The sequence below is a fragment of the Panthera tigris genome, chromosome B4 (genome assembly GCF_018350195.1).
Source record: "Panthera tigris isolate Pti1 chromosome B4, P.tigris_Pti1_mat1.1, whole genome shotgun sequence".
NCBI classification, from domain to species: domain Eukaryota; kingdom Metazoa; phylum Chordata; class Mammalia; order Carnivora; family Felidae; genus Panthera; species Panthera tigris.
The window spans coordinates 77,280,877-77,298,902 of record NC_056666.1 but is presented as its reverse complement, the minus strand read 5'-3'; the positions used below and the strand labels follow the sequence as shown (position 1 = coordinate 77,298,902).

Sequence of the window (18,026 nt, the reverse complement as noted above, 5' to 3'; positions counted from 1 at the left end):
GAAAGGCAGAGGGAGCACTGATCTGATGAATACAAAGACTAGGGTTTGTCTCTTAAGCTTTCTACTTAGCAGCATTGTGACCTTGGGGAAATTACCTAAAGCCATCCAAGCCTCAGTTTCCTCATTGGACAAAGGTGGGTAATGAGGCTTTTATCAGAGAGCTGCTGCAAAGATCAAATGAGAATACATAAGTAAAGCTTCCAGCACAGTCCTAGCACAGAGAAGACGCTCAGTATGTGGGCTCCCTTACCTCTGTTCTCCTTTCCCAGCATCTGGGGTGGTACCTGGCATCTAGCAGGTGCTCAGTAAAGCATGGAAGGAAAAGGTGTTTTCCCAGGTTGGAATGGAGAGGCTGAACGTTAGCTCTTTATACCAGTGATCGCATTTGTGACCACCCCCACCACAAAGCCAGATTGTTTCTAGAACAACCAAAAAAACAGTCAACTCCTTGTGGATTTTGGGGAGTTTTACCTGAAACTGTTGTTCTTTCCAGGACTACTTAGTAACTTCCTGCTCTCTAAGGGGAACTTGTCTCCCCCCATTTCTAACATCTTCTCAGCCTCCTGCAAGAGAAGACGACATTATATCTGAGACCAAGGAAAACCATGAGTCTACACCACCCATTTTTCTCTTACCATAATTTCTACCTAATTTCTCTCACGTTTATTATGAAAGAGTGTAATTATGTTCTTTCATAGATCTGACTCATCACAAAAAAAAGACAACCAGATATTTGTACCTGGGGAATAGTGTTTTTTAAAAGAAGAAAGAAAATGAATTTGAATAAGCCTCTAGATCCAACTACCAATTTACTAGAAACATAGGGGACAGAAGAACATGTTAAATGACACCAAGGGACATAGGTAGTAAAATCTAAATGATGGGAAATCCTACAGGTCAGAGGCCTAGTTTCTTCAACAAAAAGAAAAAAAGATAGAAAGGGGCCCTTAAAGAAATTTGAGGAACATATCAACTGCTGCAATATTTAGGCCTTATTTGAATCCTGAGTCAAACAGATTATTAAAAAAAAATAATAAGGCAATTGGGAAATATGAATACTGACTGTTCTTTCTACTTTTGCATTTATTTGAATGTTCTATAACAAAATGTTGTCTTAAAAAAGAATCCCACTAATTTAAAGAAAATAATTACAGAGAAAAAAATACATACAAAGATGTTTGAAGTAGTATATTTAATAATATATCCTAAAACAACTGTAAATTTTCACAAGGGAAGAAAGTTTAAATTAATTATGAGAAAACACTATAGAATATTATGCAGCCATTAAAACAATAAATATGATTATCTATTATATAGACACATAGAAACATGAAAGTGTCATGAAATCAAGATGAGAAGAAAAAATCAGAAAAAAATACCTCCCCCACACAAATAAACAATTATTACAGTTACATGAAAACTATGTTGAGGACGTAAAGAGAACATAAAGAAATGAACATAAATATTGGATGCTGATGTGCAATTTTGGGGTGAAGTCTTCATTATTTTTCTTTCATTTCATTTTCAAAATAACTTTATAAAGTAAAACATGTATTAACAAATACATATTGGGGCGCCTGAGTGGCTCAGTTGGTTAAGCGTCCAACTTCGGCTCGGGTCGTGATTTCCCAGTTTGTGAGTTCGAGCCTTGCGTCAGCTCTGAGCTGACAGCTCGGAGCCTGGAGCCTGCTTCAGATTCTGTCTCTCCTTTTCTCTCTCTCTGCCCTTTCCCCACTCATGCTCTGTCTCTCTCTGTCTCTCAAAAATGAGTAAACATTAAATGTGAAAAAATAATTTAAAAAAATACATGTTTACTTCAGAAACTTTGGAAAAATATGGAGTACAATGTTTACCAGCCACTTCAAACTTAACATCCCAAAGAGATGCCTTGGTTTTTCTCCCAAACCTGCTTCATAAGTAGCATGACCGCTCAACCAACTGTTCATGCCAAAAATCTAAGAGTTGTCCTTGATTCCTCTCATGCTTGCTATCCATTAGCAAAGCCTGTCAACTCTGTCTTCCAAATAAGTCCCAAACCAGCCACTTCACCACTTCTCCCCTAACGTAGGGCACCTTCACCTCTTGCTTGAGCTATTGTCACAGACTTCTAACTAGTGTCCTGCTACCTCTCTCCCTTACAGGCTCCCTGGCTTTCTTGTATTCCTTAAGCACACTGAGCTCATTCTTGCTTCAAAACCTTGGCATTTGCCATGCCCCTGGCCTAGAATGTTCCTACTCCCAGATAGTCTCACGACTTGCCCTCACTTTATTCAGATTTCAGCTAGGATGTGTCCTTAGAGTCCTCCCTGATCACCCTAAATAGAGTAACTCCCTCACCCCTTACTTTCTTCTTAAAACATATCACTACTGGGGCACCTGGGTGGCTCAGTTGGCTAAGAATCTGCCTTTGGCTCAGGTCATGATCTCGAGCCCCGTGTTGGGCTCTGTGCTGACAGCTCAGAGCCTAGAGCCTGCTTTGGAATCCGTGACTCCCTCTCTCTCTGCCCCTCCGCCACTCATGCTCCGTCTCTGTCTCTCAAAAAAATAAATGTTAGGGGCGCTTGGGTGGCTCAGTCGGTTAAGCGTCCGACTTCGGCTCAGGTCACGATCTCGCGGTCCGTGAGTTCGAGCCCCGCATCGGGCTCTGGGCTGACGGCTCAGAGCCTGGAGCCTGCTTCCGATTCTGTGTCTCCCTCTCTCTCTGCCCCTTCCCCGTTCATGCTCTGTCTCCCTCTGTCTCAAAAATAAATAAACGTTAAAAAAAAATTTTTTTAATAAATAAATAAATGTTAAAAAAAAAAAGTATGGGAATGCAAGCTGGTGCAGCCACTCTGGAAAACAGTATGGAGGTTCCTCAAAAAGCTAAAAATAGAACTACCCTACGACCCAGCAATTGCACTACTAGGCATTTATCCAAGGGATACAGGTGTGCTGTTTCGAAGGGACACATGCACCCCCATGTTTATAGCAGCACTATCAACAATAGCCAAAGTATGGAAAGAGCCCAAATGTCCATCAAGGGATGAATGGATAAATAAAATGTGGTGTGTGTGTGTGTGTGTGTGTGTGTATATATATATATATATATATATATATATATATATGCACAATGGAGTATTACTCAGCAATCAAAAAGAATGAAATCTTGCCATTTGCAACCAAATGGATGGAACTGGAGGGTATTATGCTAAGTGAAATTAGTCAGAGAAAAACAAAAATCATATGACTTCACTCATATGAGGACTTTAAGAGACAAAACAGATGAACATAAGGGAAGGGAAACAAAAATAACAAAAACAGGGAGGGGGCAAAACAGAAGAGACTCATAAATATGGAGAACAAACTGAGGGTTATGGGAGGGGTTGTGGGAGGGGGGATGGGCTAAATGGGTAAGGGGCACTAAGGAATCTACTCCTGAAATCATTGTTGCACTATATGCTAACTAATTTGGACGTAAATTTTAAAAAATAAAAAATAAAGTTTAAAAAATTTAAAAAAACATATCACTACTTAAAATTTTATATAAATCAGGAAATAAATGTATGTATGTACATACGTATGTATGTACAAGCATACCTCAGGGATATTGTAGGTTTGGTTCCAGACTACCACTATAAAGCAAAGCAAAGCAATTTTTTGCTTCCCACTGCATGTAAAAGTTACGTTTGTGCTATACTATAATTTATTAAGTGTCTAAAAGACATGAGGTCTAAAAACAACGTACATGCCTTAATGAAAAAATACCTTATCGCTAGAAAATGCTAACCACCATCTAAGCCTTCAGTGAATCATAAATACTACTCACATATCACCATAAAAATATAATAATAATGAAAAAGTTTCAAATACTGCAAGAGCTGCCAAAGTATGAGACAGAGACACAGAGTGAGCAAATGTTCTTGGGACAATGATGCTGATGGATTCACTTGATGCAGGGTTTCCACAAACCTCCAATTTGTACAAAACACAATATTTATGAAATGCAATAAAGTGAAGCATAATAAAACAAGGTAAGCCTGTGTGTGTGTGAGTGTGTAATTTTTAAATTTTGTTTATAGAGTTTTGGGATGCTTGACGGCCAAACATTTTGTGTAGTGATTTTCAGCAATCTTTAAAGTTTTCCTCCATTGCTTTTGTGCATCGAATTGTTAAAGCTTATTTAATAATAGAAAACACAGGGCGCCTGGGTGGCTCAGTCGGTTGAGTGTCCGACTTCGGCTCAGGTCATGATCTCACACTCCATGAGTTCAAGCCCCGCATCAGGCTCTGTGCTGACAGCTCGGAGCCTGGAGCCTGCTTCAGATTCTGTGTCTCCCTCTCTTTCTCTGCCTCTCCCCTGCTCATGCTCTGTTTCTCTCTGTCTCAAAAATAAATAAAAACATTAAAAAAATTTAATAATAGAAAACACATAGAACAATGTAACAGAATTAAGTGTCCAGAAATAAACCCATGCATATGCAGTCAACTAATATTCAACAAGGGAGCCAAGAGCCTTTGGTGGAGAAAGGACAGTCTCTTTAATAAATGTTGCTGGGAAAACTGGATATTCATAAGCTACACCATTCACAAAAATCAACTCAAAATGTTATTAAACACTTAAATGTAAAACCTGAAGCAGTAAAACTCCTTGAAGATAGGGAAAAGATAGGGAAAAGACTCTGACATTGTTCTTGGCAATGATTTTGTGGATAGGACACCAAAAGTACAAGCAACAAAAGCAAAAACAAATAAGTGGAATGACATCAAATTAAAAGCTTCTGTGCAGCAAAAGAAATAGTCGATAAAATGAAAAGGCAACCTATGGAATGGGAGGAAATATTTGTAAACCATAGATGGTAAGGAGTTAATACCATAGATGGTAAGGAGTTAACTCCTGGTAAGGAATTAATATCCAAAATATATAAGGAATACATACAACTCAATAGCAATAATAATAATAACCCAATTTAAAAATAGGCAAAGGACCTAAATAGACATTTTTCCAAAGAAGATATACAAATGGCCAGAAAGCACATGAAAAGGTACTCAACATCATTAATAATTAGTGAAATTTAAATCAAAACCACAATGTGGTATCACCCTACACCTGCCAGAATGGCTATTATCACAAAGACGAGAGATAAGTGCTGGTGAGGACATGGAAAAAAGGGATCTCTTATGCACTGTTGGTGGCAATGTAAATTGGTGCAGCCACTATAAACGTTCTTCAAAAAATTAAAAATAGAACTACCATATGATCCAGCAATCCCACTTGTGGGTATACATCCAGTGGAAATGAAATTACTATCCTGAAGAGATATCTGCAGCCCATGTTCACTGCAGCATGATTCATAATAGCCAAGGCATGGAAACAACTTAAGTGTCCATCAGTGGATGAATGGACAAAGAAAAGGTATATATATACAATTGAATATCATTCAGCCATAAAAAAAGAAGGAACTCCTGCCATTTGCAACAACATGAATGAAACTTGAGGGTATCATGCTAAGTAAAATAAGTCAGAGAAAGACACATACTATATGATCTCACTTACATGTGAAATCTAAAAAACAAAACAAAACAAAAACAAAACTGAAGTCATAGAGACAGAGAACAGACTGGTTGTTGCTGGGGTGGGGGAAAAGGGTGAAGGTGGTTGAAGGGGACAAACTTTCAGTCATAGGACGAGTAAGTTCTGGGGATGTAATGTACAGCATGGTGACTATAGTTAACAAGGCTGTATTGTGTATTTGAAAATTGCCGAGAGAGTAAATTTTAAAAGTTCTCACCACACACACAAAAAATGTGACTATGTGAGGTGACAGATGTGTTAGCGAACCCTACTGTGGTGATCATTTCACAATATATAGCTATATCAAGTCGTTATGCTATATACCTTAAACGTACACAGGGCTATGTGTTTATCATATCTCAACAAAGCTGGAAAAAAATAATACAAGATTTCAAAAACTCAAGATATTAGAAAAAATGTCATTTAAAATGCATTTCAAAGGACCCTATTTCAGGCACTAACTGTATTTGGAAACACTTTCCGGCTCATTCATTTCTTGGTCTGGGATTTTCGTTTTGCTACACATCCATTCTTGGCACATACAGGCCATTGATTGAGGGTCCATTGTATGGACAGCAGATGCCAAGCGCTGAGGGAAATGAGGAAGGACAGAAAGTCCTATGCAAGTTGTCTTTGCATGGTGCCAACCACAATACCATCTGCCATTAGGTACATGACAGATAATAGGTTTTGTATAGTTGTCAAATTAGGCCTTTTAGGAGAACACGAACCCTTAGATCTGATAATAAGAACAGACTCTATGTTCATATTGTAAGCATGAACCTGGTGAGTAGACTGTAGACAAAGGGAAACACAACGGGTTATCGTGTCTAAAAATAAAGGACAGATAGGGACAAGAATCCTTGCTCCATTCTCAGCTAAAAACATCTTTGGAGTAATCTTCCTAACTCCTAAATATAACCCCTGGGATTCTAGACATGCTGACTTCTCATGTGGCCCTTCCTATGTTCTGTAATTTGAAGCTGCCCCCAAGTGTACAGTTGGTCCAAGAACTACGACCTCTTCCTCCTTGGCCTTCTTTTTGGCATCGTCCAGCTTCTTCTTTTTACTTTCAGGCATGAGATCATCTAACCAGCTCAGCTCTCGTTTAGAGAAACAGAGATCCATGACTTTCCTGACAAAGACCAATGCCAAAACCTGAAGAAAAATAAAGACAGGGGATGAAAAGAGCTCATTTTCTTCCCAGAGTTAAAAGCAAAGTCTTATCTTCACAGCACACTAGGACATGTCAAGGAAAATCAAACTAATAATAATAATAATAATAATAATAATAATTGCCTGTTATTGAGTGCCTTCTTTGTACCAGATACTAAATAGTCACCTTCGTGTTTTATATACAATATTTTATTAAACTATCATCATAACAACCCTACAACTTAGAAAGCAACCAACTTAATTCCCTCCTTGAAAAGAGAAACCCTTCATCCTCAGATGGCCCTAAGAGTTGCCCTTCCCTGTCATGGGATGAGCAGGAAGGGTTGCTGGGCAGCAGTGGGCTGGAAAGCCTTTGCGGGAGCACAGCTATGGTGAGGCCAGCTGCACCCAGCCCAAGCATGCCTCACCATGGGATGAAGGGACCTTGAAGGATCATCTCAATTCCCTCTGATCCTCTGCCTATACATTTCTGGGCAAACTCCTTGCTTTATGCCTGCATCATGAATCACTAGTGTTTTTTGTCTCCGCCCTCTGGTCTGGCCTGACACTCATTTTATAAATGAGGATACTGAGGCTCAGGGAATAGAAAGTGACTTGCCTCTAATATCTGACAGCTAATTTCCTCAATTTTACAGGACAGGGTGTATCAACTGCTGTTCCACTTTTTTTCCCCCATAAAAGGCCATTTTTGCCAAAGGGGAATTCATAATAACCCAGAATGACCTGCCTGGATTGACAGGTGCTCACTAGCTACATCTGGTGGCTTAGGGAAGGAATGAGGCAAATCAGGCTTACTACCTTCAATCATATTTCTCCCTCATTTCCATAACTATTTCCTCAACAAATCCAAAATTGATGGTATCCCTCCCAAGAAGTTGTCAGGAATTTGCTGTTTCTTTAACCAAATGGTCAACCCCTGAATATAACACTTAAATGCAGAAACCTATGTGTACTCTGACAAAATTGAGAAACCCATCAGGAGGTATATATGCAGAAGATTAGAGAAAAAGAATTCCCTGACCCTAGTTTCTTCACCTTTGAATATTCTCCCAGTAAGACAGAGCTCAAAAGTCCCTAAACAAATACCAAACATTAGCCTCATTGACTTTTCTCTCTAGAGGCCCACCCTTTGGGTAGTTTTCAAACAGCCCACAATTCTCAGCGTTCCCGTGACACAGGGTGAGCCAGAGAGAGGAGGCAACAGGAGGAGAAGATGAGACAGTGTGCTGGTCAGGTGGCAAGAATTTCATCACCATCCCAGTGGCAGGAAGCAGCCTATCACCTGTTACACCATACACAGTTCAGGTTCCCTGGTCCCTTTTCCAAAGCCTCTGCCTCAGTTCGAAAGAAGGTACAGATGTCCCAGTCACTTATCAGTGATGGACCAACCTCTTCCTCTCTTCCAGTGGCTTAAAACAGTGCATTTCCACCACTTTAGACACTTCTGACTGTAATAAATTCTAAACTGGAACTATAATATGCAAATTATTATAAACATGAAGAATCCTCTCCATGTCAGATTCATGAGAGAGAAGACAGAGAGAAAGAGAGAGAGAGGAAGGAAGGAAGGAAGGAAGGAAGGAAGGAAGGAAGGAAGGAAGGAAAAAAGGAAGAAGGAAGGAAGGGAGGGAGGAAGGCAGGCTGACAGACTTGAAAGTAAACATGGCAACCTGCTACACACATGTATTCACACCTCAAAGTCCCCAAATAATACTGCTCCTGCAAAAGACAAACAAAAAACTCACCATTAATAAGGGATTCATATCCAGAATATACAGAGAACTCCTAAAACTCAACAACAACAAAAAATCTGATTTAAAAATGGGCAAAAGGGGGCGCCTGGGTGGCTCAGTTGGTTGAGAGTCTGACTTCAGCTCGGGTCATGATCTTGGTGGTTCACGAGTTCACGCCCCGCATCGGGCTCTGTGCTGACAACTCAGAGCCTGGAGCCTGCTTCGGATCCTGTGTCTCCCTCTCTCTGTCCCTCCCCTGCTCATGCACTGTCTCTCTGACTGTCTGTCTCTCTCTCAAAAATAAATAAAAACATTAAAAAATAAAAATTAAAAATGGGCAAAGGACTTGAAAAGATAGTTCTCCAAAGAAAATATACAAAGAATCAATAAGCACATGAAAAGATGCTCAGCCCCACTAGAAAATGCAGATCAAAACCACAATGAGATAGCACTTCACACCGGTTAGGATGGCTGTTATCAAACAACAACAACGACAACAACAACAACCGAATGAACAAACAAACCAAACAAAAACCCCTCAAACAGAAAACAAACATTGGCAAATTGGAACCCTGTGTACTGCTGGCAGGAATATAAAATGATGCGACTGTCCCTCAAACAAGTAAAAATGGAATTACCATATGATCCAGCAGTCCACTTTTAGGTATATACCTCAAAGAACTGAAAGTGGGAACACAGATATTTGTACAATTCACGTTTACAGGAGCATTATTCCCAATTGCCAAAAATCGGGAGCAATCCAAGAGTCTATCAATGAACAAACAGATAAACAAAATGTGGCATATACATATACACATATATACATATATAAATACGTATATATACATAGGTACACATAGAGGAATATCAGTCAGCCTTTCAAAGAGAAATCCGACGCATGTTACAACATGGATGAGCCCCCTGGAGGCATTATGCTAAGTGAAATAAGCCAGCTACAAAAACACAAATGCTTTATGGTTCCACCCATACGAGGTACCTAGAGTAGTCAGAGTCATAGAGACAGAAAACAAAATGGTGGTTGCTGGGGACTAGGGGAGGGGGAATGGGGAGTCATCGTTCAATAGGCACAGAGTTTCAGTTGTGCCAGATAAGAATGTTCCGAAAACGTATAGTGGCAACGGTTGCACAGCAATGTAAGTACCTAATGAACTATACGCTTGAAAATGGTTAAGATGGTAAATTTTATGTGGTGTGGGTTTCACCACTATTTTAAAAAATAAATAATAATAATTTTTTTAAAACTCACTCACCATCATTGGGAAGACAATGGCAGCCGGAGAGGCCTTGATGACCCAGAGTAGGACAAGGCAGGTCAGCTGAATGAGGGTGAAGAGGTGCACTTTGCGCAGGGGCACGTGCCGAAGATAGATAAAATCTGGCTGGTGCTTTGCAGGCATCCCAAAGAGCTTCAGACGGTCAAAGAACTGAAAGAAGGGAACCGGCATGTATTTTCAGGAGGTTTCTCTGGGTCAGAAGCCTTGTCAGGCCCATTCTCGTCTCTTATATCACCTGCTCTGAAAGGTAGGTAATACAGTTTCCACTGGACAGAATGGAAACTGAGTCTCAGAGAGGACAGGTAATTTGGCTAAGGGTTGGTAAATGACAGAATCAAAATTTAAATCCATCTTTTTTTTTTTTTAAGATTTTTTTTTTTTTTAAAGTAATCTCTACACCCAATCTGGGGCTTGAACTCACAACCCTGTGATCGAGAGTCACGTGTTTTACCTACTAAGCCAGCCAGGCACCCCTAAATCCATCCTTTCTAATTCTAGAATCAGAAAATGTCTTTCTTCTATCCCACACTGGCTCCTGAGAGATCTTTCTCAGGGAGTGCTGAATACAAAATAAGCCAGTTCCATATTTCTGCTTAGTATCAAAACCAAATCTCCTACTTGTTCTTTGAGGAGTCTGGAGCTTTTCATTGATTATTTATAGTAAGAAAATAAAATAAAACTTTATAACATTCTGGAGATAGAATATATGACCAGCGTTATATTAGCAATAAGAAAACAGAGAGCTAGAGGGATTGAATAACCTGCCGAAGGTCACATTAAAACTCAGGGGGTAAGAGTGACCACTGGATATTCCATAAAAACAAAGAGGAACCAGCCACCAATAGAAGAAGAAACTAAGTTATCATATCATCTGGGGTACCCAAATGATCGGTGCCCAGTCCTGATTTTCCATGCAGAGGACTCAGAGGAATGAGTTGATGGATGGGAAAAGGCCGAGTAGGGCAGGAAGTAATGTCTGCTTACCTGGAGCAGCCCCCACTACTGCCAATCTCTTCACCAGCAGACCCCCATTTGAGCTCCCTCTCTCACACTGTAGCCTAGCGCTAACACTAGTGTGGTCCATGTGTGGAAGCCAGTTTGGCTCTTGACAAGCCTTTCAGATCTAAGTTACTAGCATCTGACAAAGCACCTAGAAGTTAATAATACATGCCCAATAATTGTCTGTTGAATAATTAATGGATGACGGGTACCCTGAAATCAAGCCAGGTCATCCTATAAGTCTCTGTACCATCATCATGCCAACTTGACTGTCCAAATGACTTAGCGAATGTCCAAAGAAATATCTAAAATTCCAGTAAGACTAGGAAATAGTTTCTCAAGAATGGATTTGTGCTTTTCTGGGAGAGCTCTCCCTCCCTGGTCAGGACAGATGAGCTCCCAGTGCAAAAACACTGCCCTGGCAGAAGCATGCCGTACCTGAATTCCTTGTAGAGAAGAAACTCCCATGTAGAGGAAAACTCCATAGAGTACTGGCATTGGGATAAACTGAAGACAAAAGGGCAGAAAGACCAGAAATTAAATTTGGTACCATAATGCACTCAAGACTACATAAATTTTTAAATCTCCAAGGAAACAAAGTCACAAAATCACCACGTAAACATTGCATTAGTTTCTGCTGCCTTTGCATGATTTAGAAGTAGAAGCAAAACCAGAAGCTGACAATGATAAAAATTATTTTGTTCTGAAATGAAATGATTACCCATATGTGTAATCCAGCCCTAGTTAAATCCTAGGCCTCACATTTTATCCGTCAGGTTCTTTTTCCTCCATGGGGATGGGCAGACACACACACATCCCTCTTGTACAGAACCGATACCTTTCAAATTTTTTCTAATCACACAAGCAATCATCTCAGGGATTTGGTGTATTTTAACATGGACTATAAAGTTTCCTTTTTGCTAACCAGAGACTTGAGGGTAGAAATGGGGAGGTATCAGAGGGAGAATGATTTGGGGAGAAACAGCAACATTATTATATTGCACTTGAATATATATACGCACCTATCATATCACACCTAGCAATCTAGGTAATCTTCAAGGCAACTCTAGGAGGTAGGGAAATGAGGCCTATGGAATTAAGGCAAGGGAAGTCTCATAGCTGAAGACTAAACTTGACTTGCTTTTATTCTGAGGCTAAAGAACATTCTCAAACATAATTCTTCTCAGAACTAGAAAGTCCCCATTGGATTTTACGCTGTTTCAACTGTACAGTGAGTAGACATCTCAGTTTGGTGCTAACCTTGCTTGTCGGAACTATTGAATGGTTTTCTGAAGGAATCCTTCTGAGCCAGTTCTAGGAAGGCTAGGCAATGCCTACTCCCATGGCTTCGTGGTTACCTTCCTGGAGGAGCGGCAATCTTTGGGCTCCTCCAGATGGCAGGCAGACCAGAGGTGGGAGCAGGGGCTGGGCTGGGGACAGAGAGTAGAAGGGGGCAGGGGGTATGAGGAGAGGTGGCGAGATTGGGTGGAAAGTAAGGAGCCAGGAAGATGGTTCCAAATCCTTTCCCATTTCTCTCAGTTGTCACCCCTAAATAGCACTTGCAGTGCAGGCTGGGGTGGTTGAAGATTCACCAAAAAAGAAGGGGAAAGGAGGCAAGGGAGCCAAGTAAGTGCTCCAGAATGTTTGGGGTTTGGTGTTACAGCCACAGAACTTTCCTTTTCACCCCATTTTTCCCAGACACAAGCCTTCCACCCACAAAACTAAATATTTTTTTCTCATGTTTGAGGTGTCTCCCATCTTTCAAAAAATCCTCTTTTAACCCCACACCTCACACCAGCCACTGCCTATTTTCCATTCCACTTCACAGAAAAATCTCTTGAAAGAGTTGTCTGCCCACGCTGTCTTTACTTTTCACCTCCTATTTACTCTTCACTCCCCTGTAATTCAGCCTCTGCCCTATCACTCCACTGAATCTGCTCTTGTCAAGTCATGTTAGGCCTCCTCATTGCCAAATCCAATGGCTTGGTTTAGTCTTCATCTTTCTAGACAGTTTCTAACCAACCCCTCCTTCTGGAAAAATTCCCCTGGTTTGGCTTCCTTGACACCACGCCCTCCTGGTTTCCCTTCTACCTTTCTGGCAGCTCCTTCTGAGTCTCTGTTGCCGTCTCCTCCTCTACCCAACTTCTAAATATTGGAGCTCCTTAGACTTTGCTCTTCTTTCTGGTCCTACTTCTGTTTTACATCTACCCTGCTCCCTGAGCGATCTGATCTACACTCATGGCTTTCAATACCACTAACTGCTGTTGACTTCCACATTTATATTTTTAATCCAGAGCCTCCCTCTAGCTTTTTCACTCAGTTGCTTCCTGGATATCTCACCCAAAATCTGTCCATAGCCCCACCACCTCTCACAAAATCATTTCCTCCTTCAGGCAGTCTTCTCCATCTTAAATATCACTACTCTCCATCCAGATGGTCAAGTCCAAAACCTGGAAGGCATTTTGATCTTTCCATTTTCCACACTCCATTCCACATCCAGTCAACCAGCAAGATCCTTGGATCTGCCTCCAAGATACACAGAAGACGTGCCTTTTATCCATCCCTACTACCACCTTCTTTAGCCAGGTCACCATCATCTCCCACCTATAATATAGCCTCACTAGTCTCTCTGTTTCTATTTTTCCCAACCCTAAAAACTTATTCTCTAGACATCGCCAGAGTGATCTTTTAAAAATACTAAATGGGGGAGGGGGGTGCCTGGGTGGCTAAATCGGTTGGGTGTCCAACTCTTGATTTCGGCTCAGGTCATGATCTCACAGTTCATGGGACTGAGTGCCACATGGGGGCCGCACTGACAATGTGGAACCTGCTTGGGATTCTCTTTCTCCCTCTCTCTCTGCCCCTCCCCGGCTTGCACGCATGCTCAAAATAAATAATAATAAATGTTTTTTAAAAAGAAAAAAAAAGTAATAAATAAAAATACTAAATAGATCATGTCCCTTGCCTGCTAAAACTCTTCAAAGGTTACCTTTACCAGACTCAACAAGGCCCTGCATGATCTGCCCCCACCTAGTCTTCACTCTCATCTCATTGTGTTCCTGCCTTGAGCCACATGGCCCTGATATTTCTTTTTTTTAATTTTTTAAATGTTTTTATTTATTTTTGAGACAGAGACAGAGCATGAGCAGGGGAGGGGCAGAGAGAGAGGGAGACATAGAATCGGAAGCAGACTCTAGGCTCTGAGCTGTCAGACAGAGTCCGATGTGGGGCTCGAACTCACGGACCACGAGATCATGACCTGAGCTGAAGTCGGATGCTTAACTGACTGAGTCACCCAGGCGCCCCAGCCCTGATATTTCTTAGTATACATATCACTTCTTCCCATCTCAGGGCCTGCCTAGACTGCTTCTCTCCCTTCCCCTATGCCATCTCCCACCATCCATGGCATGACCAGTTCCATCTCATCTTAAATACTATCTCTGCAGAGAGGCCTTCTCCGACCACACGGACTAAAACAGCACTCCCTTAATTCTCTATAGCACCAGAGAGCACCAAATATTTCCATTAATCATTTATCATATTCTATAATTACTATGTTTGTTTTCTTTCTTTTCTTATCCTCCCCCTCCTCTTTTTTTTTTTAAAGATTTTATTTTTAAGTAATCTCTACACCCAACATGGGGCTCGAACCCACCACCCCAAGATCAAGAGTCACACCCTCCACTGACTGAGCCGGCCAGGCGCCCCTCATTTTTGTGTTCTTAACTAAATTCCTTTTTTTTTTAAATTTTTTTTAATGTTTATTTATTTTTGAGACAGAGAGAAACAGAGCATGAGTGGGGGTGGGGCAGAGAGAGAGGGAGACACAGAATCCGAAGCAGGCTCCAGGATCTGAGCTGTCAGCACAGAGTCCAATGTGGGGCTCGAACCCACCAACCGTGAGATCATGACCTGAGCCAAAGTTGGATGCTTAACTGAGCCACCCAGGTGCCCCTCTTAACTAACTTCCTTAACTACATCTTATCTGCTTTACTCTGCTAGAGTTAGCTCTTTCAGGACAGATATTTGTACATGTATCTGTTTGACTATCACTGTATTCCCAGAATTCCTGACACAAATCAGGCAGTCAATATCTATCTAACGAGTGAATGAATAATTACCTTTAATATGGCCGTCATGAAGACTGAGCAGCCCATCAGCACAAAGATCATAAGGCCCGTCACTCTTTGTTCTCGGATGCCCAAGAACTTGGGTTGTTCTCCAGGAGCAGAGCACTCAGATTCTAGTTTGAGGCTGTTCACATGTGTGATGGACAGGACAGTTGCCGCCACAAACCAGGGCAAGCCCATGATGGAGCAGACACCCAGCATGATGGCCACCATCAGCAGGTCCAAGTGGTAGCCACAGCCTTTCTGTGGGGAAACAGAGTCTCTGTCACCACCAATGGGCTGGCTGTAGTGGGGCACAAAACAGTGAGCTAAGAGCCTCAGGCCCAAAGCAGGAGGGAGTGTATGGGTAAGGAAGAAGGGGTCCAGAGATCCCAGATGAGTCTTCCAGCCCCTCCTGGTTTGGAGGGAACAGAGAAGAAAAAGAGAAACCTTACCCTGTCGTATACATGCCATATCCATTTTTCATTCAAGTGCCCCCAGATTTCACCCTGAGTCTCATGCATTCAAAGATTCATCCTTTCTTGGCAGAGTAACAAGAGGCCAAGGCACACCTTGACCATTCTAGTGGTATACAATATAGGAGTTGGAGGTAAATGGCTCCACACAAACACCCCCAGATCCTTGCCAAATATGGATTTGCCTACTCTAAGTAAGGAAAGAACAGAGATGAAGGCATGAAGCCTCTCACCGATAAATGTGCTGGACTCAAACCTACCTCCTTGGAATCCTTGGACTCAAGGTTCAGTCTGGAAACTCCAGTAACGGACACCAATGGGAGAATACTTGACTCTCGGAAACAGTGGCCCAAGCCCTGACCTGAACCTCAGAAAGACAAGCCTGTATAGGGACCACAAGGAACTGTGCCCACCCACCTTCCGCACAGGTTTGAGAGGAAACTAACAGAGTCCAAGCTCCTTTCACACCATTTCATCATGCTCTACTCTGGTTTCATCTCCAAACCAATCTTTGTCACTAATTGAGGAATCAGAAACCTCTGGAAACATTTTATGAGCTCCTTCTATGACTGCTTTTATCCAGGTTCTATAGTTCCTTGTCTAAAGGGGCTTACCCTAAAAAAAAAAAAAAAAAAGTAACTGGCTACCATTCATCCTCGAGGTCAGAACTTTTTGTTACCTTGAGCTTGTGTTCCTTCCTGTTAATGATGACAGCTGTGATCTGCTGGTCCATGAATATTAAGATAGTACAGAGAAGAGCTGGGATAATTGCAGCTATCACAGTCCACCAGGGATTGGGGCCAATGGGACTAATAATCCACCCTCGATCATCTCTTGTTGGCTAAAGGGGAAAAAATAAAGTTTTGTTTTATACTTTAACTATAGTCATTAGGGCAAAAGAGATTAAACTGAATCACAATATCCACATTGTTTTTACTCCTAAATGAGAATCCTAACAACAACAACAACAAAAAGTCAAGAAAGTAACTCCTTAGTAGCAACTTCTTAGGAAATCTATGACCTTGTTCCAAATCCTCTTTGAGTCAATCCTGGATTATCAACTTCCCGTGAAACACTCATTAATATTTCACTTCCTGCCCCTACTCTCCAAACCCGCCACCACCTTTAACTTAACATTAGCCCAAGTAAAATAACAAGTCTATTGCCAAAAAAGAATTTAACACAATTATAATTAAAGCAAATATAAATAATTTAGAATATCCTCCTCGTTGCTCCCCTCCAGAAGCCATATAATGCATGTCTACAGCACAAATAAAGGCAAAGTACAGCCAGTTGCATGGAATCTCGTGGGCTTAGATTGCGTTGGCCCAGGGGCCTTCTCCCATCAGCAGTAAAACAGGAGCCCAGGTACTAGAGATTTGAGAGAGGAGCCCAAGACTACTGAACTTGGGGCTTATTTAATCTAGGACCCTCTCCAATGCTCCTATAAGACCACTACTGTTCATAAACCTTATTTGGGTGTTCATGACATACCTAAACTCTCTTAGGGTACTTTTGACATCCTCAAACTCCCCCAGGTACTCTGGGGAAGAAAAGTTCCCCTTGTTTGGCAAGTAGTAATGGAAGATGAAAGGCTAGGCATACAAACTGGCTCAGAATTGAACCAAATTCAATGAACAAAGCAAAGACTGTTGCATCCAAAGTACTTGGTTCCCCATTGGTCGTGACTCTAGGATTCAAAGACTCTTCAACAATGTCACCAGATCCCAAATCATGAATGGGCTAAGTTCTGAAAGTTTATAGGATCTATGTCTCCTTAGTAACAATGTTCTATGTGACAGTTAAGTTCTTAGGCCAACACAAAAATTTACTAAACTCTGACTGACATTAACACATTAGTAATAGTACTAGCCTTCAGACTGGGTTTTCATCACTGGGGGCCATGTGGTATAACAGGGAAGGAAAGAAGGAAGAAAATTTCTCCTCTGCTTCCTGAAAGCAAGGCCTGCCAACAAGCAGCATTGTCTTTGACATTCTCCCATTTTTCCTTCCCATCTCTCCCCTACCTCCCGGGGCCTTCTTCCCAGATGTCCCAGAAATTCAGCACTTTCTGACTATCTAAGCCTACCCATCAGGGAACCTTTCCAAGGACTGCTTAAGGTTCTCAAATTACTTATTTTTACACAAAATCCATTCCTTCTGGAGGGCTGACCTCAGCTAGGTATTAGAAAGAAAGCTGATTGCGCTCATTCACACAAAGGTGAGAATGACATATTCTCAGAAGAATTATATTTTTAAGAAGGGTGTTTTTCAATCCACAAATTTCTAGCTGATGGCATTTCAGTGCATTTAACGAAATAAAATAAAAAATCTTCAGGCAATATGGAAAGAGATATTTTTAACCGGGCCTATTTCAGGGAGGGAGGGAGGGAGAAAGGGAAGACAAAGGCACAGGGTACAGGGATGTTTACAAGTCAAGGACTGCCTTTCTTCCTGTCTTCTTTCTCTTCCCCAGCCTCTCCTGTTCTTCTCATCTTATGATTCTTCTCCAGTCACTGAGTATGCCTAGGCTTTCCCTCCCCTCTGGTCTGTGGGGCTCTATGGAACCCAGCTCAGCCTTCCCATCTTCTCTGTTACTCAGTGCCGCTGCACTGAACCAGATCTGGAGTCCCCACATACAGATCATTTGTTTTATTTCTTTTATGTATACATTTTCAGCAAAATAT

The 18,026-nt window shown here is 41.4% G+C and overlaps 1 protein-coding gene across 3 annotated transcripts in view; it reads right to left on the bottom strand.

The window, feature by feature from the left end:
• SLC4A8 (solute carrier family 4 member 8) overlaps positions 1-18,026 on the bottom strand; it is a 79,133-nt gene that overhangs the window by 8,328 nt on the left and 52,779 nt on the right. For all 3 annotated transcript variants that reach the window (XM_042992322.1, XM_042992323.1, XM_042992324.1), the window contains exons 18-23: positions 16,019-16,180; positions 14,876-15,127; positions 11,193-11,261; positions 9,732-9,905; positions 6,572-6,709; positions 472-563 (exon numbers count right to left, since the gene is read on the bottom strand). In XM_042992322.1, coding sequence (XP_042848256.1) covers positions 472-563; positions 6,572-6,709; positions 9,732-9,905; positions 11,193-11,261; positions 14,876-15,127; positions 16,019-16,180 — 887 coding nt within the window. The remainder of the gene's footprint in view (positions 1-471; positions 564-6,571; positions 6,710-9,731; positions 9,906-11,192; positions 11,262-14,875; positions 15,128-16,018; positions 16,181-18,026) is intronic.